Source organism: Natator depressus, chromosome 1, assembly GCF_965152275.1.
Source record: "Natator depressus isolate rNatDep1 chromosome 1, rNatDep2.hap1, whole genome shotgun sequence".
Taxonomy (NCBI): domain Eukaryota; kingdom Metazoa; phylum Chordata; order Testudines; family Cheloniidae; genus Natator; species Natator depressus.
This window is the reverse complement of record NC_134234.1, coordinates 95,498,743-95,519,873: the sequence shown is the minus strand read 5'-3', so window position 1 is coordinate 95,519,873 and position 21,131 is coordinate 95,498,743. Positions and strand designations below refer to the sequence as shown.

Below are 21,131 nucleotides of genomic sequence, written 5' to 3'. Positions count from 1 at the left end.
CTAACAAAGAAAATAACAGAACGCCACTAGCCGTCACCTTCAGCCCCCAACTAAAACCTCTACAACGCATCATCAAGGATCTACAACCTATCCTGAAGGACGACCCAACACTCTCACACATCTTGGGAGACAGGCCAGTCCCTGCTTACAGACAGCCCCCCAACCTGAAGCAAATACTCACCAGCAACCACACACCACACAACAGAACCACTAACCCAGGAACCTAACCTTGCAACAAAGCCCGTTGCCAACTGTGTCCACATATCTATTCAGGGGACACCATCATAGGGCCTAATCAATTCAGCCACACTATCAGAGGCTCTTTCATCTGTACATCTACCAATGTGATGTATGCCATCATGTGCCATCAATGCCCCTCTGCCATGTACATTGGCTAAACTGGACAGTCTCTACGTAAAAGAATAAATGGACGCAAATCAGACATCAAGAATTATAACATTCAAAAACCAGTCGGAGAACACTTCAATCTCTTTGATCACTCGATTACAGACCTAAAAGTGGCAATTCTTCAACAAAAAAACTTCAAAAACAGACTCCAATGAGAGACTGCTGAATTGGAATTAATTTGCAAACTGGATACAATTAATTTAGGCTTGAATAAAGACTGGGAGTGGATGGGTCATTACAGAAAGTAAAACTATTTCCCCATGTTTATTCCCCCCCCCCCGGCCCCCCGCTGTTCCTCAGACCTTCTTGTCAACTGCTGGAAATGGCCCACCTTAATTATCACTACAAAAGGTTCCTCCCCCCACCCCGCCCCCCGCTCTCCTGCTGGTAATAGCTCACCTTACCTGATCACTCTCTTTACAATGTGTATGGTAACACCCATTGTTTCATGTTCTCTATGTATATAAATCTCCCCACTGTATTTTCCACTGAATGAATCCGATGAAGTGAGCTGTAGCTCACAAAAGCTTATGCTCAAATAAATTTGTTAGTCTCTAAGGTGCCACAAGTCCTCCTTTTCTTTTTGCGGATACAGACTAACACGGCTGCTACTCTGAAACCTTTCTCAAGGGTGGCATTCTGTAGTTTAACCAGTCTGGGGCTGGATCTCTGGGCTGCGATCCCACTGTTTCCCTAACTGTTTGGTATCTGTAAACCTTTTCATTCAGGAGCCTCTGCCTGTTGCTGTTTGAGGTGGGAGAAGCAGACTTCCTGCTTGCTGCAGCTTCTGTGTCTCTCCCTGCATTTCTGTCAGTGCTCTCTCAACCTCCATATTGAATGACTAATTTATAAGTGGAAATTGAAGATTTTGAATATAAATTTTAGTTTGGAAAACATATGCTCCAGCAACCCTCAGATCACTGTGGGGAGATGAATTAGGTGAACAGCCTTGTATTCCTGTGAACGGAATCAGTCCACCCAGCACCGGGTTGGTAGTGTAATGGTTGGGAGAATAGCTGGCACAGAGGTCACAGCTGTGGATCACAGCTGTCAGGAACTAGATCAGCAGTTTTAGGAATAGGGCCCAAATCCAGTGAAGGATCTGGAACAAGAACAGGGAACATTGCAGGGCCTGTGATTCAGCCAGAGGAAATGGCAACCAACTAGCTACACAAATTCATTTGGACCAGCATTCCATAGCTGAACTCGTATATTTTTTTCAGAATTACATCAGTTTCTCAAAGTGATGCTTTGTATCCTGATTAAATTAGATACAAGAAAGCACTTCATTTTGCTCTTCCTCCTTTGGAAAAAAAAGTAGTCTTATTTAGAGCTTTCCTTTCCTATAGCTGTTGGTGAAGAACCTTGCATTTAAATATTATTCTAGGCCCTATTTAGAAGCTCCTGTGTTATTGTTTTATTTTATTACTATTTGCCAAATGCAATACTGTTTTAGCAATCATTCTTGAGTACATTATTTTTAACAACATGTATCCTTGCATAAAAGCAATTAAAACATCCCAACAGTTAACAACAAAATGCTGAAACTGGGTGTTTTCCTATTATTAAAAGAAGTCCATGATGAGAGTGAGCCTGTGTGTATGGTCTAATATAGTCATAGCTTTGAAACTATTTTGTGTTATGTTTTTAGGAAGGAGATTTCCATGGTTCTTAAAAGCTCCTATCTTCGAGGATTGAACTTGGCATCGTTCTTTGTTGCAAGCAAAATAACAGTTTTTCTAACTTTCATGACATATGTCCTACTTGGCAATGTTATTTCTGCAAGTCGGGTGTTTGTGGCGGTGTCACTATATGGTGCAGTGAGACTGACTGTCACTCTCTTCTTCCCTGCGGCTGTTGAGAGAGCATCTGAGGCAATGATCAGCATACGACGAATCAAGGTACACTGAGAAACTGAGAAATTTTTGGATTTAATGTTTGATGGATATATATACTGTTCCATCAATATTTTAGTGTCGCCAAAACAAATTTTTGGATTTAATGTTTGATTTTATGTTGTAATTTGTAGCGTTTTGGATTCCTATGGCATGACCTTGTTCCAAAATAGACTATCCCATTTATTTGTATACAGTACTTTGGAAAATATCTGAATTACACTACAGTACAGTACAACAGACCTATGTTTCTGGGGGTTGCGGGGAGGTGCTACAGCTTCCTTTCTGTTATATTTCAGGAGAGAATTCATACTAGAGAAGTACTTGCTTTAAAATTCAACAGCGAGGTCTCTTGAGTTTGCTTTGAGTAATATTGTAGTATATCACACTGCATCAAATACTTATATATTAATTTTCTCTGGAGATATGATGAGGAGTTACACAATGTTATTTTATTTAAATATTTACTGCTAACTGCAAATTTCTTATTTTTCTTAAAGCTGCAACTATATTTTTGTGGCTAAATTCTTCCCTTCAATGTGGAGGCACCAGTTGCAGCAGGGACTCAGTGCCAGCAGAGCCTCCTCAAAATTACAGCACTTAATTTTTGAAGTGCAGAATTAATTTTTTTGAGAATTTAGAATGCTATTAATTAGTTTGTGTTAAAATGTAATTAAATACTGGGTCCTTTAAGGAAATTTTAGAATCCTGTCTCAGATCTTTTTTGGTCCCAAATGGCCTTCGTAATGGAATAACAAAGAGTGTTCAAACTTCCCATGTAGTGATAATTCATTGAAAATTTGGGCATTGGCTAAACTTGAAGAAAAATTTTAGGATTAAGGGTCTTTTTTTGCCAATATTCTTCATAACTGAAAGTTTCTTCCTCAGCAGAGGGGAGAACGTTCTATTGCTCAGAATTCCACAACATGCTTTTTCAAAATGGCTGCCATCTCTTATTTTTCTCAGTGGGACTGAGGCAACAGGTTGCCTTTGGTGAAGATGGCCTACCGCCTCCGTGACTGCTCCTGTGCTCCTCACAGGCTCCTCTCTACTTCCTGATGACAGAGTGGGCCACCATCTTCTCTTGGGACAGCTTGGCTTCACTCCTGTTGGGAACAATGCAAGACAGTGGCCACTTTGAAAAAAGGCATCTTAGCTGTGCAGCTTTTGGCCTCAGTCCCATTGAAAACAATAGGAAAGGAACTCTTTGAAAGAGGTCAATTATCTTTGAATTTCTCCAGAGGAGGAGATTTCATTCTGCAGTCTCTGCTTACAGATAAACTTCTAGTTTCCATACTTAACCTAAGTTAATCCTAGGTGATACTACTCTTTCCTTTGATAATGGTACACCACTGCACAATAGTGTGAAGTTGAATTAGTATACTGTGTTTGCAAACATAAGCTCAGAAAATTATTAGCAACTCAGTTTCTTCTACATACTTGCGTGGCCAGATCTTCTAAAAGTTAGCAACCTGTGTATTCTCATGGGTGTTAAGGGCTGATTGGTTGATGCTGCAGAATGTACTGACATGGAGATGACCTGCAATGAGTCCTCTGTTCCCTTCCTATTATTGAGTCTCATAAAACTATAATAATTAAAAGTAAATTTTTCAGAAGTGCCCAAATCTTATTTTCAAAAATGATGAGCACTTAGTCTAAATCTCATTGACTTTCAGTGAGAGTTAGGAACCTAAGTGCCAAAATCAGTTTTGAAAATAGTGAAATGTCATCCCATATACAGAAGATAGTCGCATCCACTCTCAAGGACAATATCAAAAGCCCTGTTCTAAAGCAATGTCTGCTTCTCAAACTCCTATGGATGGCTTTTGGCAGCTTAACTCCTTTCAGCAGGGTAGATTCTTGAGGACAGAAGGTGCTAAGGAATATTTTGAGATCCCCGAGTTCTTTAAACCAAAAGTCAGTGAGACACTTTTGAAAATTTTACCATTGTGTTTTTCCTATAAATTCCTCAGAATTAATCAAACAGCTTGTCCCCTTTGTTTCCATGATTTTTATTCAAAAAATCTTTTTCACATACCCCTATCTGATTTTTGTTTCCCTTGTTGTCTTTGTCTCTTTCTCTCTAGGTACTCTCTCTCATTGCTGGAGTGAATCCCCAGTGTGCCTTTCATCTTCAGCCCCACCCAGCCAACTCTTCTGTTCCAACTCTTTTTTTTTTCTCCCTGTCCGCTATTCTATGTCTTGGAATTCTGGGGACTATTGCTGTAGTGCTCCCTATTGGACTGTCTGCAAAAATCCTCCTCCTCCTATACTAATCCTATCTGCATATTTTGAAGGACTATTGGTTAAAATATAAGGAAAGCCCTTAACGTATAAATATTAAATTGTGCAATTGCTTAAACAAGCATCCACTTTCTGCAGTCTACCTATGGATGCCTAACTATGAATTCAACATCTGCTTACCAATCTTGGCTTCATAATCAACTATTCCAAGAGCTGCCTGATACCCGTTCAGAATATTTTCCATCCAAGAGCAGCTATTCTGGGGTTTCCTGGTTTACTGTGTCTCAGTAACTGCAGATCAAATATGTTTGTTTTATAAATAAAAAAGATACTTTTGGTAACTGTTAACCCTGAAAATTACCTCTGGGATCTGAAAGTCTACTTCTGTTCTTTCTGAATTGCACATCAGCCATTGTTGCCTGGTGTCTTAAGTGTGTTGCAGGCTACAATACAATTGAGGTGTATGCTTGTGTACAATATGTAGTAGAGATTCTGCGACTGGAACTTAACAATTCCGTTGAGGAAACATGAGCCAAGAAGGAATGGTGTTCATTTCCTTGTATCCCAAGGACCATAGTGGCTGAGGGATTTAGCAACAGAAATAATGTAATCGTAAGCCTTGTCTTTTTTTGCTTAAATTTCTCTAGGCTGGAAGGGAGATAATGTGCAATCCCTAGCCTGCCCTGTCTCCAGACAGTCCTATAAAAATCCACACAATCCTGGACCCCACGCTGAGGCCTTCATACATCACACAGGAGGGGAGTAGTTTTAACTCTATAATTTTACTTGTCATATAATTTTTGACAGGTTTCCGTGCTCCCTTTCTATGTTAATGTGCCAATGAGAACCTGTTTCACACACTGTGCTGCTCTTTTTGTCTTGCCCCCTTTTTGTCCAGTCAGCAGGCCGTATGATTTTGGAAGTCCATCCTACTCTTTTCTTCTTTTCTGTGGCCTTTAGATATCATGTTTAGATACATGTACATTTTGCCACCATCAGCTACTTTGGAAAAAAAGTTTTTTTAAAAAATTGATTTAATTTATGCTTACTGGAAACATTAAAAATAAATGAATAGCTATAGCTTTCATGCCTTTTCCTCCTTTTAAGAGGAAAATATGTTTTATGCATTTAGTGCAATACTAAATAAAGTCTAGTAAACAGGTCCACAAATTCTGAATGACAGAAGGATAAAGAACTGTTAACATGCAATTTTAGATAATTTTTTATCTAGTTAGTCGTTTTCCAAATAAAGGCATTAAATAATTGTGCAAAGGCTTACTGACCGAAAAAGAAGTGTTAATACATAATATATATACATATACATGGATTTTTCTCATTTTTAGAGGAAAATAATATTAACACAGTACATTTCTAAAGAAAGTCATTAAATAATTTACAAGAATCTTAGTAATGATAGAATACAGTATTAATGCATAAATATGTTAACTGCATTTTTCACTTTTTTTAGAGAAAGATATCTTTATATGTAGTTAGTCTATTTTTAAATGAAAGATTTAATGTCAGAGGAATAAAGGAGAAGTGTTAATACATATATAAATACACACCCACACACACATTTCTTATTTTTAGAGGAAAATATTTTTATGCATTTAGTACATTTCTAAATAGCCATCAAAGCCTTAATGTTAGAGAAATAAAGGATTATTATATAAAATCATGCATTTTTAGCAGAAAATATTGTTTCATCCAGGTAATACAATTCTAAAGTAAGTCTTGTAATAAACGGGTATACAAAGTCTAAATGATGGATGAATAAAGAAGAGTTAATACATTTTTACCTAAAAGTATTTTATCGATTGAGTACGTTCTAAATAAAATCTACTAAGTAGTTGTAGAAACACTTACTACCAGAGGAACAAAGTAGGCGTGTGTGTGTGTCTAAAATCATTTTTTAGAGGAATATATTCTTATTTGCAGTTAGTACATTTCTAAAAAAATAAAATTGCACAAAGATTTCAAAGTATTAGTGACAAAGAGACAAAATATAACTGTAGAGTTAGTTATGTTGTGCAGTGTAGAGTTGTTCTACAGCCTCTTTTCAGAGGTGACCAAGAAAGTTTTTTTTAAAAGTACAGCTGAAAAAAGGCAGAGAGAAGTGAAACTTCCCTCACCCCTGCCCACCGACAAGTCATGTGGCAGAAACCCCTGTTCTGAGAGCTTGCAACAAACCCTACCTCATTGGCCTAGCCTAACAGAAGGTATTCTTTAATGAGTGGGCTTTTTGCAGACTCTCATTGTTGGGATTCCCCTGAGACATCTTCCACTCAGTTCCCCAAGAATCCAGTCCGACTCCAGTTCGTCACTCATGTTCCTGTATCTGGCATACAGAAAAGCTACATGGAATTGAACAGACACAGGCATAGGAGATACGTATAGGGCATATCATACATCTAAAGTTACACAGTAAACCTCTTCCTTTATATATGTTTACACATTACATCACATGTTCTGGGATTGGCTTGGTAACTTTGTAGAGCCAATCCCTGTACAGCATATTCTGTCCATGCACAACTTACTATTTACATCATCCTATGTTCCAGGCTTATCTTGTCCATGGTAAATGATTCCCTGGGTGTTTCCCCTTATTTTAACTAGTATAGACATTCTGTGTCCAGCCTGCTTATCCGTTTTCCTCCCTATTCCTGTCTCCAAGAAATGAGGCCTCATCCATAATTGCTAATGTCAAGCCAAGCCTACACATACATCATAGAATATCAAGTTGCATTGCATTTTCCTGATCTAGTCTGGAGGTTTTTATAACCCCACAGCTTTTTATGGGATTATTCACTGTATCATATTAATATATAAATTAAAGGGGATAAAACAAAAAAACAACCAAACAAAAAATAAGCAAAATGAGTATGCAGAAAGACTTCTATCAGACTCTTTACAAAACCTGTGTAAATTTATCAATTAGCCTTATTTGCTTTTTTAATTCTGGAACAGGAATAAAACTTCTTTTTTCTTTCACACAATTCCTTTAGCATTTCTTTTTAAACAGACTGATAGAGAGACCATAATGGGAATACATGTCTAACCTGCACTCCAATTTCTCTTATTCCATTTACTCAAATTAAGGTATTTCTTCATAACCTGTAATATATTTGTTGGAAATTAGCACCTATTGTCTTCAGCTGTATTGGAGGGCTCTTCATTTTAGTGAAGTTTTTGAAGGACGGATAAATGTTAAAAAAAAAAAAAAAAAAATGTTTAGCAAAACATACAACATGCAAACACAGAACACCACTCACAAGCACCCTCCCCTGCCCTACTTCCTAAAAGAGTTAAGTATACATTCAAGCCCACTTCTGTATTATTTTATAGATACACCACTCTAAGCATACATTCAGTTAGAACAAGATTTCTCACTCTGTAGGTCAGAACCCAAAATTGGGTCTCCAAAATGTTTCAAAGGGGTCATGTGGCAGCTCCAATGGCTTCTGTCCCATGGGGCTGGCTGGGCTTGCCTCCCTGGTCCAGGCACTGCAACCTCTGGGTCCCAGCACCACTCAGGTTTGGCCCAGCTGTCATGATGACGGGCGTGCGGGTAGGCCAAATTTGAGTGAGTTGTATTGCAATTCCACTTCTCACAAATTTATTTCAGTCAGCAGGGAGGGAGGGGGGGCAAACCTGAGCAGTGTTGCAACCCCAGAGAGAGCCAAGCCCAGTCAGCTCCACAGCACAGGAGCTGCAGAACCTGCCACTGTGGGGTGCGTGCTGGGCAGACCCCAATCACCCCCCCCAGGGGAAAGGACATGACCAAAATCACCCTGGGGCCTCCACTCCCGGACTATTTACTGGGTTGTGACAGGCCATAAACATTTACAAATGGGTCCTGAGCCCAAAAAAGTTGAGAACCACTGAATTAGAAAGCCTGGGCTAGTGACAAAAGGGGGAGAGGGGTGATGTGTAAAAGGGGTGCTCATTAGTGCAATATCCCAGAAAGGGGTGTGGAAACCTGTCAAATTATGTGATGAGTAAAGATATAGAGTCAAAACTACTGACAGGTGGGTAAAGGTGCTATAGATGGGGCAGAAAGAGTGGGGAGACCCATATAGTTTTATAGTCAAAATTTCAAAGCAAAAATTCAGCTGATTTTGAAGTTCAGATTATGGTACCAACTTTCTCATAAGAGTTCTTAACAAAAAAAATCCTGAAACCTCATTGGAAGTATTTTTATTCTATGAAATGCACACTTCTGAATAGTATTGCTGGTGGAACAATAGGTAAATGCACAGTTATGGTTAGTTAATAATGGGATACCGTTTGAAGTCTTTGTACGTTGCTTTGGAAACATAATTCCTAGGTCAGAGTAGTTTGTCACATATCGTTTCCATTTTTGTACTGTATACCCAGAAGCACTTTTATTTTTAATTCACTTTTCTGGGTCCTGTTAAGCAATCCCTGTTTTTTTCTTTTACTACAGAACTTTCTAATACTTGATGAGGTTTCACAGTTCAATCTGCAATTGGAGAATAGCAACGAAAATATCCTACTTCATGTTCAAGACTTGACTTGTTATTGGGATAAGGTAAATCTCCCTCCGCAAAACCCAATGGATATAGGTTTTTTTTTTAAAACCATATTGAATTTGGTGCTGCAAGTATTTTGAGTCTAAATAAGGTAGTGGGTATATTGTACGATACATTCAATTCACGAACTTCATATATAACCTCTTACGGATATGTGAAACCATTTAGCGGGTGAAGTCAAAACTAAAGAATAGCTATGAAAACACTATCAAATTAGATTAATTATAAAATACAGCGATCTCTAAATGTTAAAACTAGTTATAAAAGAAGCTACTGTTCTATGTGACAATTTCTCTCAGCTTGGTTGACTAGCACTCTGCTGTCACCCTGATACTCTGAACCCTAACTCTGATTTGGTGCTAGTCAAGGACACAAAACGTAAAATGGAGTATAATGCTCCTTTCTGGTGACCTTTTTGTAGTACATTATCAGGTTTTACAAAAAGAAAAGGAGTACTTGTGGCACCTTAGAGACTAACCAATTTATTTGAGCGTAAGCTTTCGTGAGCTACAGCTCACTTCATCGGATGCATACTGTGGAAAGTATAGAAGATCTTATTATATACACACAAAAAGCATGAAAAAATACTTCCTCCCACCCCACTCTCCTGCTGGTAATAGCATATCTAAAGTGATCACTCTCCTTACAATGTGTATGATAATCAAGTTGGGCCATTTCCAGCACAAATCCAGGTTTTCTCACCCCCCCCCCCCCACAAACTCACTCTCCTGCTGGTAATAGCTCATCTAAAGTGACCACTCTCCTTACAATGTGTATGATAATCAAGGTGGGCCATTTCCAGCACAAATCCAGGTTTTCTCACCCCCCCCCCCTTCCCCACACACACACACACAAACTCACTCTCCTGCTGGTAATAGCTTATCCAAAGTGACCACTCTCCTTACATTGTGTATGATAATCAAGGTGGGCCATTTCCAGCACAAATCCAGGGTTTAACTTGATTATCATACACATTGTAAGGAGAGTGATCACTTTAGATAAGCTATTACCAGCAGGAGAGTGGGGTGGGAGGAGGTATTTTTTCATGCTTTTTGTGTGTATATAATATCTTCTATACTTTCCACAGTATGCATCCGATGAAGTGAGCTGTAGCTCACGAAAGCTTACGCTCAAATAAATTGGTTAGTCTCTAAGGTGCCACAAGTACTCCTTTTCTTTTTGCAAATACAGACTAACACGGCTGTTACTCTGAAACCTATCAGGTTTTAGTCTTTCATGTGATTCAGAACAACTGACTGCAGATCAGCCATTGGTCTAGAAACAGCATGATGCACTGCCACGCACATTGGGGTCGAGAGCAGGAGCTCACCGTGGGGAACCTGAAGCATTTTGTTCTTTTAATTACAATGGCAGCCGCAGAGTTCATTTACAGATTACTCATTATGTAAAAAGGGCTAAAAACGCTTCATAAACTCAAAGTGGTGTTTAAAAAAGGTATTACATAGGTGATAAATCTATTACATGGACTATTTGGGTTTTTTAAAAAAAAGATGGTAAGGTACCTTTTTCATTTTAAAACTAGTAATGCTGTGTCAAACAGCAGTCTATTGTGCATTTTGAAACCTTCATAGTTTCTCTTATGGAAAGCATCCGGCAGTGCACAGTGACTTCTATCTGTAGTTATAAGGAATCTTGAAGTTCTAAGAATTATATTGTATATAAATTTAATGTTATCCATAAGATATGCCGCATGGCTCTCCCAGTCTGACTTCAAACCCCCAGCCCCCAAAGAAGTTATATTATTATATATAAAAACAAAGTATTTCAGTTGTGCAGTTCAACGTTAGTCCCTAGTTGATGGCTTTATTCAGTAAAATCAATTTAATAACAGTATTTTTGATGTGAGAGGGCATACAAGCTTTTGTTACTGTGGGCTTTAAAGAAATAGATGGAACTTTCAAATCTATGTCAGAAAATGTTTTGCTTGAACATGGTTTCACAGTGTGATTTAGCATTTTGTCTTGTATCTTTTTGTCAATATACTGGCCATTTGTGATTTGATGACAGATTACAACATATCATGATGCTGTCTCTGCCATCTCCTTCTGCGCTCCCACAGACATTTTCAGCTTTTTTTGGTTGTTTTTTGATTAAAAGTCTTCACATTTCTTATAATGGGCCTGATCCAAACCCCGCTGATGTCAAAAGAAGAATTATCACCCCCTTACATACAGAGCCTGCCACTTAATTCTGTGGGCTTTGGATTCGACCCAGTGTAAAGAAATACCATTCCCATATGTCTTCTCCTAGTTTGTCTTGAAAGAGGTCCAGGATTCTGATGGGGGTCAAGATTGAGGTGCATTGCCAGAACTCTAAGGGGCGAATCTTACATACTAACATTTGCCTGAACTCTGCATGGTTCTGATCAGTGCTATCTGTGTCACATACTCGGGCCAAATTCAAAATATATTAAGAAAACTCCTCTATTTGGTTTACTGTGAGTTGTGTATACGTCTGTAAGTTTTGTCACTGACTTCTGATTTTTCACATAATTTCTGTGGGGGAAAAAAAAAGGGACCTCTAGGGTTTTACATAGTCATGGGCTGTTTCACCCTGATCTGATGACTGCTGAGCAAGACTCTTCCATGGATGTATACACATTTTGCTCTTTTTGTGCGTGTGACTGGCTATCTTTATAGCCTTTAAACTATTAATAATAATGAGTTTACATTTTTTATAATGAACAAGGTTTATTAAAAAGAATGTATGGCTTGAACTTTCCTTTTTATTAGAACTAAAATTAACTTCTGCATTTTTGCTGTAACTTTTCCCATATCGTACAATGATGAATCACCAGTTTTGGACAATGTACACACAAGGAAAGATTTTATTCTTTTTTTTTTTAGCCAGTTAAATTAACCATCTAATGATAGGAAATAGCTTTCATGTGTGTCTTTTTAATTTGTGTCCTGTACAGTGCCAAGCACACTGTTGGCACTTACAAGTAATACATATTGTTTTTGTTAGTGGAAACTCTTTTTTAAATAAATGTTTCAGTAAGTAGAGTATTTCAACAAACCATCTGTTGAAATCATGTTGATTATTTAATGACACTAATAACATGTTACAAATATTGTAAGTATTGTGTGCATATTTGTGTGAAATAATCTAGGGAAGATCAAAATATCCCTTGGTACAATTGTTATACATTCTTAAGCACTGTACCCTCAGGCAAGTTGCACAGCATTCAAGCCCAACCAGTATGATGACTAGAATTAGTCTTAATATGCTGGCTAAAATTAATCTCAAGTTGCAGTTTTTATTTTAATTTTTAATTAGAATAAGGAGGTGAAAGTACTCATTTGGAATGAAGTTGTCTTAAGTTTTTAGTAATGTTACAAAATAGTTTATTAGGGGAGTTTTGCTGAAAAGATCATGGAGAAAGATAAGTTATAAAACACTTGTAATTTCATCAAAATATCAAGTTTGATAAAGGTAGCAGTATTAATGTAATATGCTTTGACTGCTGAAAGGCATTTGACTTTGTACCACGTGACATTTTGATTAAAAAGCCTAGAACAATATAGAATGAACATGGTACACATTAAATGGATTAATAGGCTGGCTAACTGATATATTGTCTCAAAATATATTTGTAAAAAGGGAATCATCATTGAATGGGTATGTTTCTGGTGGCATCCCACAGGGATCTGTTCTTGGCCTATGCTATTTAATATTTTTATTAATGATCTGGAAGAAAACATAAAATCATCACTGATAAAGTTTGCAGATGACACAAAATTTGGGGGAGTTACTGGTAAATAATGGGGAGGACAGGTCACTGATACAGAGCGATCTGAATCTCTTGGTAAGCTGTGGTCAAGCAAACAATGTGTGTTTTAATATGCCTAAATATAAAGCTATACATCTAGGAACAAAGAATGTAGGCCATACTTATAAACTGGGGGTTTCTATCCTGGGAAGCAGTGACTCTGCAGAAGATTTGGAAGTCATAGGAGACTGTCAGCTGAACATGAGCTCCCTGTGCCATGCTGTGGCCAAAAGAGCTAATGCAATGCTTCGATCATAAACAGGGGAAACTGGGTTTGGAGTAGAGAGTTTATTTTACCTCTGTATTTGGCACTGGTGTGACTGCTTCTGGAATACTGTGTCCAGTTCTGGTAAACACTGACAAATGGGTCATTATAGCTGCTATAATGTATTTTACGGAATCACTTCCTAAATAAATAAACATATGTGTTCCAGGTCCCTAGCTGGTGTAAACTGGCATCGCTCTATTGAACTAAACACCAGCAGAGATCCTAGACTGTTTATGCTGGATTGAGAAATCAATTTATAAAAATGCCCTGTTGCTGCCACCTTGTGGGGATTAATTATTATCGTTAAAACGATGGATTGTGGCCGTAAGGAGTTTACAATTTAGAAAAGGAATGAATCTCCATTTTGCTAGAAACTGAAATGTTACAATTAAAGGTTGGAAGGAGAGATGCAAAGCACGTGGACAAATGCTCTATGAACTGAAGAAGATTTAGACTAGAAATAAATATCTATGTTAACAGTTTCATGTTTATTAAGTGTGTGGATTTATCTGCTAGTTTATGTATACTATTCTACTTTTTAAAAGACATTTTTGATATATTTTTCAGTACTGAGAAAAATTAACTTATTTTTCCCTTCATAAATTCATAGAGTTTGGAAATCCCAACCCTTCAGCAACTTTCTTTTACTGTCAGACCAGGAGAATTATTGGCTGTGATTGGCCCTGTAGGAGCTGGGAAAGTAAGTCATAATGTATTGGCCTGTTTTACATTGTTTTTGCTACAGTTCTGTTGGACATATGCATTCAAGTTTTATGAATTTCTTATGTTGTGTTGTATAATACATTTAGGTGCGCATACTGGAATACAGAGTAGTTAGGGTAATGCCACTTACTGTGAAGAATATGGTTTGAGGTTCAAAATTAAGACATCCCTCCTCCCCCAATGCTTCACTTTCAGTATAAATGTGACGGTTACCAGTACATGTATTCCTGTTTGGGTAAATGGATGACATGTCTTACTTCATAGTGTGTTGGTTTTAGAATTCTTTTAAGTTTTGTCCCATTATGTTACAATTTACAAAATGAAGCTTTTAATGCAATAAAAATGGCAAAGTATTTTAAAAATGATATAACCAACTAAGTTAAAGGATGAAATTTTCAAAAGTACCTAGGTGACTTCAAATTTCAGTCCCATTGAGAATTAGGTAACTTTGGAGCTTACATCTCATTGACTCTCAATGGGACTGAAGTTCTGAAGTCACTTAAGTGCGTTAGAAAATTTTATCCAAAGTTTTTTTACACATTAAAATGAAAAATTAGTTTCTGAATCTGCAGTGGGGGCATGTATCATTTCTTTTCTGCATGTTCTTTATGGTGTTCAAAAACTGAGTTTAACAACTTTTTTTTTAAACTACCAACCAAACAATAAACTCTCTTGCAGTCATCTCTCTTAAGTGCTGTACTCGGCGAACTGCCTAAAGACAAAGGTTTGATGGATGTTAGAGGAAGAATAGCCTATGTTTCTCAGCAGCCATGGGTATTTCCTGGCACCGTGAGAAGTAATATACTATTTGGCAGAGAATATGAGAAAGAAAAGTATGAAAAAGTTCTAAAAGTTTGTGCTCTTAAAAAAGTAAGTGATTTTCTTTTGAATGTTGATTCTGTTTTAGCAACAGCCAACTTTGTTTTTCACTTTAATGTTATTGCTATGATAGCTAGTATCTGTTGTGATATGTAATTTATAGAATTAGTTACCAATTTACTTGTGAGATAGATGAATCCTATAATTTAACACCGTACATAGTTGTTTTGTGAGATTTAGGCATAAAAGTAAATTCTTGTAATTCATAATAAATTCACTAGAGGGAGATTGATTTTCTGAGAAGCTAGGACAAATTTGACAGGAAAAAGCTAGTTCCAAATATTTTGTATGATAATGAGTTTTAGCCATGTTAATTGCTTTTATAATAGATGCTTAGAGGAGCTAACTGCCTAAATGAGCTAACAAGGTAGAAACAAACATTCATAACTGATGCCACTTGCCACTTTTGTTTTGCAAATAACCTTTACAGAATGCAATACTCCCTTTAAGATGTACAATGTGCATATTGCAAAGTGATATTCATAGCTCCTTAACACTATAGACTGGAGAACCTGCTGAGCCCTTGTAGCCTTGTGGAAAAAATGTTTTTGAAAGGGGTGTGTGTGTGTGTGTGTATGTATGTATGTATAGAAGGCATTTGTCACGTGTGATACAGAAGAGGGTTAAACCTATTTATCAAGAAATAGACATTTTGCTTGATAGCTAAAAGGTATTATTATGCTGCATATCCTGCAGCATGTTATGATATTCCTATCAGCAGTAATGCAGGTGAAAAGTAGACTCTTACTGTGATGGAAAATCTTTTTTGCAAGGTTGTTTTTACACACTGTAGATAGAACTTCTTTAATCTCTCCTGCTGTTGTGTAACTTAGATCGATTCCCCCCCCCCCCCCAGAGTAGACCAGGGCTTAGTAACTACTAAATACTTTGGGAAAGTAATTTTGATTCAGATGTGGGAGATAATCCTTTTGTAAAGAATTTTTACCACTGTATGTTCTCTATATTCACAGGACATGGGATTGTTAGAAGATGGTGACCTAACCATGATAGGAGATCGTGGAGCTACATTGAGTGGTGGACAGAAAGCCCGTGTAAATCTTGCTAGGTAAAAATTGTTATTTCTTGTAATATCTGTTGGTACCTATCATAGACACTAGTGACTAATATAAGCAAGTTAACTGTAAGAATGTATTTGGCACTGACTTGACTAACATTTCTTTAAATGTTGTAGAGCAGTGTATCAGGATGCAGACATCTACCTCTTGGATGATCCACTGAGTGCAGTAGATGCAGAAGTTAGCAGACACTTATTTGAAAAGTATGTTACTATTTTGTTTTTCTTTGAATTTTAATTTAGATACACTGATTCCAAACAGGGAAATTTAGAAAAATATTGTTATTAGAGACAATTCTCCTTCTGTAGCTTATATTATCAGTATTTTCTTCCTGAACTTATTCTTTAAGATATATGTATGAAAGCAGTTAATCTGTTCATGCTGTTTCATTCCTCACTTGAATCTATAATCTGTTTTTGAGGCCATGATAAATAGGACTATATGTTTTTTAAGGAAAAACATGCCATTTTTCTTGGAGCAAAATATTACATTTGGAATATTACATTTGCAATATTACATTTGGTAAGCTAGTTTTAGTCCCTAGTACCAACCAAACATTAGTTTATAATGTTTCACTCTATACCTGAAGAAAGAAACAAAGAATTGTCATTCATTTTTTACATCATTAGAGCTTTATGTTGTTAAACTGCAACTGTTTGTTCTAAGTGGCTAGGAAAAGCATCTCCCTTCTCTTTTAAATTCTTGAATGATTTTCCTCTTCCCTCATTCTTTATAGTTTAAGCCATCTCAGGCAGATGAAATAAGGAGTCATGTCCTGTTGACTAGACACTTGAGAGCAGTATGAGGAGAAAGGAAAGAGAAAACACATTTACCATAGAAGAAAGGGGAATCTAGCCCTTCCCTCATCCTCAAGGAAAATAGAACTGTTCTTTGTGAGAATCATGTTCCCTTTCTCATAAATTACTGTGGGTTTTTTTCTTTTCTCCCATTTCTGCTTTCAGAGGTTTGCTCTGCAAGCCCAGATAGATAACTCAAGAACAGTCGAGTAGGCCAATGTACCTGGTATGCTCCTATCTCTATTGACAGGTCTCATCCAAGGCCTGTTGCAAGTCTGAAGAAAGATTCCCGTTGACTTCAGTGGGCTTTGGATGAGGCCCTAAACAAGATTGTTTTCTTGATCAAGATTTTCTTTAGTGGATGCAAATTCAATCTGGCACACACTTTCATAGCCATGCAGAAAAGTAACATAGGTTAGATAATTATACATCTGAATACCTATTGGTGTAGGCGGTTCTCTGCTTTGCAGCTGCATTTTCAGACCAGTTGAAAATTGGGTGCAAAAATATGTATTTTTTCACCTTCTCATTCCATCAGGCTTATTTTGTTGTTTCTTTCAGTAGCCAAAATACACTTCTGTGAGCCAGCACTACCTGCTTTGTAGGGCTTAAATAAGACTTTAGTGGTGTATAGGCTTTGTGCTAGCCTTGTGTGCTGGGGAGAATTTTGCCTTCTATGATTGGTGTGCATCCATGATCACTTATAAAGCTCATGTATTCTGATGCACTGCATTCCCATGTACTCTGTCTGAGCTACACTGTTTCCTTTTCTGCTTCTTGTGGGAGGGCTATAACAGCTGTTAAATGTGTGTGTGTCCACTGTCACTTACAATTTTAATGTCTTAAATTTTCATTATATAGCGTGCAAATTAAAAGGAAAGGGCATAAGTACCTTTTAGGGCTTAATCTTCCAGCCTGATATTTCCAGATCCATTAATTCTGAGTTCATACAGTGCCTAGCACAGTGAGGTCCATGACTGGGGCTACTAGCTGTTATCGCAGTACAAATAATAATGTTTTCCTACTAATAAACACCATAAAGAGGCTAGATGAATTGTTTCAATGACACGTGATCTCCCTTTGCTGCTAAATGGCATGGAGAATGAGATATTTAGAAACTCAGAAAAGAAGTAAAAGTTCTTTTCAGTCTTCTTTTCCAAACTCTAGAGTAAAACCAAGATATATTATGGGGGAGGAAGACTTGGAGAACAACTCTTTCTGTGATTGCACATGTCCATTCCAATGACGCAGACTTCGGCGGCATCGGTGGGAACTGCTGGCTGTGGTCGCCAGCTGTGGACTCCTCGTCGTCAGAGTCAGAAGGGGGTTGTACTCCTTCCAACCAAGGAGTTGGCCCTGGCATTCCTCAAGTTGTCCCTACCTGGCTGTGCACCTGGGCCAGGGAATACCATCGAGTACTTGGCCTCCTGGTCACTAGCCTGTGACCATGCAGTGGCCTTTTTGGAACTTGTGGGCATTTCCACCGATGCAGGAACCCCAGTCAAGGCGTTCCTATTCGCTGACCTCTGAAGGAAGGGCACCCCTACACCTTTGGGGAGCAACCAGTTCAGACTCCGGTACCAGGGCCAGTGCTGTGTACCAGGAGCAGGTGCCTTGAGATCCGATCAGTGCAGAAGGTGACTAGGAGTGCCCTCAGCCAGTGCGAGGCTCCTCTTCCTCCTCTCCCAACGTTACCATGTCGGGAGCAGGTGCGTCACGTCCCCATAACAACTAGAAGGCCCACCAGGACTTGTTGAAAAGGGTGGTCCAAAATTTGGGCATACAGGTGGAGGAAGTCAGAGAGTCCTTCTGTAGTTTGATTGACATCCTGACCACAGTGGGCCTGTCATGAGTAGCCCTACCTCTCAGTGAGGCCATAGTGGATTCCACCTCATTTAGTCGACTTTCCAGGCCTTAGGCATGCTAATAAATGCACAGAAGTCTACCCTTAGCCCGGTACAGAGGATAGCATTTATTGGAGTGGTGCTCGATTCCACCCAGGCCAGAGCCTTCCTCCCAGAAGGTTGGTTTCAGATAATCACATCCCTGATAGTACTCCTCAGGGACCATCCCTTTATAACAGCCTGTTCTTGTCTGAGGCTGTTGGGTCACATGCCCTCATGAACGTATGTGATGCAGAATGCATGACTACACATCAGGCCCCTCCAGCTATGGCTGGCCTCAGCGTATGCACCTAACCGCCATTATCTGGATTTGGTCCTTACTATACCTTCTCTGGTCCTCACCTCCCTCAACTGGTGGGTGATTTGCGTGGGCATGCCCTTCTCATGGTCCCATCTGCCGATTTCCCTTGTCTTGGACCCATCAGCACTAGGCTGGGGAGCACACCTAGGACCACTCGGGACTCAAAGCCTATGGTCTCCATAAGAGCTCTCGCTACACATCAGTGTCAGAGATCTCTGGGCAGTTCGCCTGGCCTGTCAAGCAGTCTTGCCTCACATTTCAGGAAGGTGCTTATAGACAACACTGCAGCTATGTTCTACCTCAACAGGCAGGGAGGTAGAACACGCTCTTCCCCCATGTGTCAGAACCATACCATTCTGTAGATCCATCCAACTCTTCACAGTGATTGCTGAAAGGGTAAAAGTCTCTGCTCAGAGACTTTCGTCATGGATCACATCATGCATTCTCACGTGTTATGATCAGGTCAGTGTTCCACCACCAGTTATCCTGACTGCCCGCTCCACAAGAGTGCAAGCATCATCATCAGCATTCCTGGCTCAGGTGCCTATTCAGGACATTTGCAGAATGGCTACTTGGTCGTCTGTGCATTTGTTTTCTACTCATTATGCCATTACGCAACAGGCTAGGATTATGCCAGTTTCAGTCAAGCTGTTTTACAGTCACCATGTCCATGAACTCCAACCCCACCTCCTATACAACTGCTTGGGAGTCACCTACAGTGGAATAGACATGTGCAATCACTCAAAGAAAAAAAAAATGTTTACTAACCTTTCTGTAACTGTTGTTCTTCAAGATGTGTTGTACATGTCCATTCCAAGACCCGTCCTCCTACCTCTCTACACCAGAGTTGGCTGGAAAGAAGGAACTGAGGGGGCGCAGGGTTGGCCAGGCCCTTTATACTGGCGCTAAGAGTGTGCTGCACCAGAGGGCACCAGAGCCGACCCAACGGGTACACTGAGGGAAAAATTTGTGGTGACTGTGTTTGGGGCATGCACACAGCTACATTGGAATGGACATGTGCAACACATCTCGAAGAACTACAGTTACAAAAAGGTTAGTAACCATTTTTTTCCATCCACGGTCTTCAGGGATATCTCTTTGAAAGTAGAAGTTTTCTTCTGATACCTCCATAATAGCTGTAGAATTGGGAAAGGTCTAAATTTTATTGATGTTCAGCAGCTAGCTGGAATGAGTAACAAATTTTGGTATATGCTTTAAAGTCTCCTGGTTCTCAATCATGCTAGATAGACCTGAACTCTGAGCACGATCTTTTGTATTTGTAGAATATCAGGCTGTGGTTTCAAAGATAGCACTTTTGAGTCCTGTTAGCAATTGTATGAACGGCAGAGCAAAGAGCAATGGATGGGACGGGAGAAGTGAAGTACTTTTTAATGAAAACTTTAAACGAACACATTATCTCACCCACTCTAACCTGCTCTTCCTTTAGATTTTACCAGTTCAGATATCAGTTTCAATATATTAATGCTAAATAAAAAAACATAGCATGTATCTGGCCAACCCAAACCCAAGTACAACTCTACAAAATTCTCTGTTAAAGTTGTGATTTGTGGAGAGCTTGCTGGTAACATTATGCTAGTTCTCTTCCTTGTAGTTCAACTACACCACTAGTACAGCGCATGCTGAAGCATCTCATGAAATGGGAATATATGTAGCAAAATAAGTGTGAAAGGAGAAATGGCATCATAGAAGTTTATGTGCATTCAGCATCTCCTTGCTGTATACCACATATTTTGTTCTTTAGTAAGCTGTAGAGAATTTTAACCTGCATTTGTAAAAGCCTTTGTTACTTAGTTTCTGAAAATGTGCAGAAATACTTTGAGCATGAGACAAAGCTCCTGCTCCTAGCTTGGCGAGTTTGTGAAATATTGGACCTTAAACACATCAGTTGTGCAAAACCTGACTATTGCCAAATCTGCACTTCAGAATAGTGTAATTTTGGAGGGAGGTTCCACGTTTTAGACTTGGTTCTGACTAATGTGGAGGAATTCATTGTGCATCTGAAGGTAGAAGGCAATTTGGATTAAAGTGAACATGAAATGATACATGATTTTAAGGAAAGGAATGAGTGAGAGCAGCAGAACAATGGATTTCAAAAAAGCAGACTTTGACAAAGAACTGGTAAGTAAGGTCCCATGGGAAGAAAATCTAAAGGCTGTTATAAAGAGGACAGCGATCAATTGTTCTTCATGTCCACTAAAGATAGGACAAGAAGTAATCAGTTTACAGCTTGTCTACACGAACAATTAGATTGAGGGAAGGTGGGGTGTGA

General features: G+C 38.7%; 1 protein-coding gene across 1 annotated transcript in view; it reads left to right on the top strand.

Moving 5' to 3' along the window:
• The window catches only part of ABCC4 (ATP binding cassette subfamily C member 4 (PEL blood group)), a 206,568-nt gene that overhangs the window by 46,046 nt on the left and 139,391 nt on the right, over window positions 1–21,131 (top strand). Inside the window, exons 8-13 of the mRNA XM_074962631.1 lie at window positions 2,060–2,309; window positions 8,995–9,099; window positions 13,772–13,861; window positions 14,563–14,754; window positions 15,735–15,829; window positions 15,956–16,042. Coding sequence (XP_074818732.1) covers window positions 2,060–2,309; window positions 8,995–9,099; window positions 13,772–13,861; window positions 14,563–14,754; window positions 15,735–15,829; window positions 15,956–16,042 — 819 coding nt within the window. The remainder of the gene's footprint in view (window positions 1–2,059; window positions 2,310–8,994; window positions 9,100–13,771; window positions 13,862–14,562; window positions 14,755–15,734; window positions 15,830–15,955; window positions 16,043–21,131) is intronic.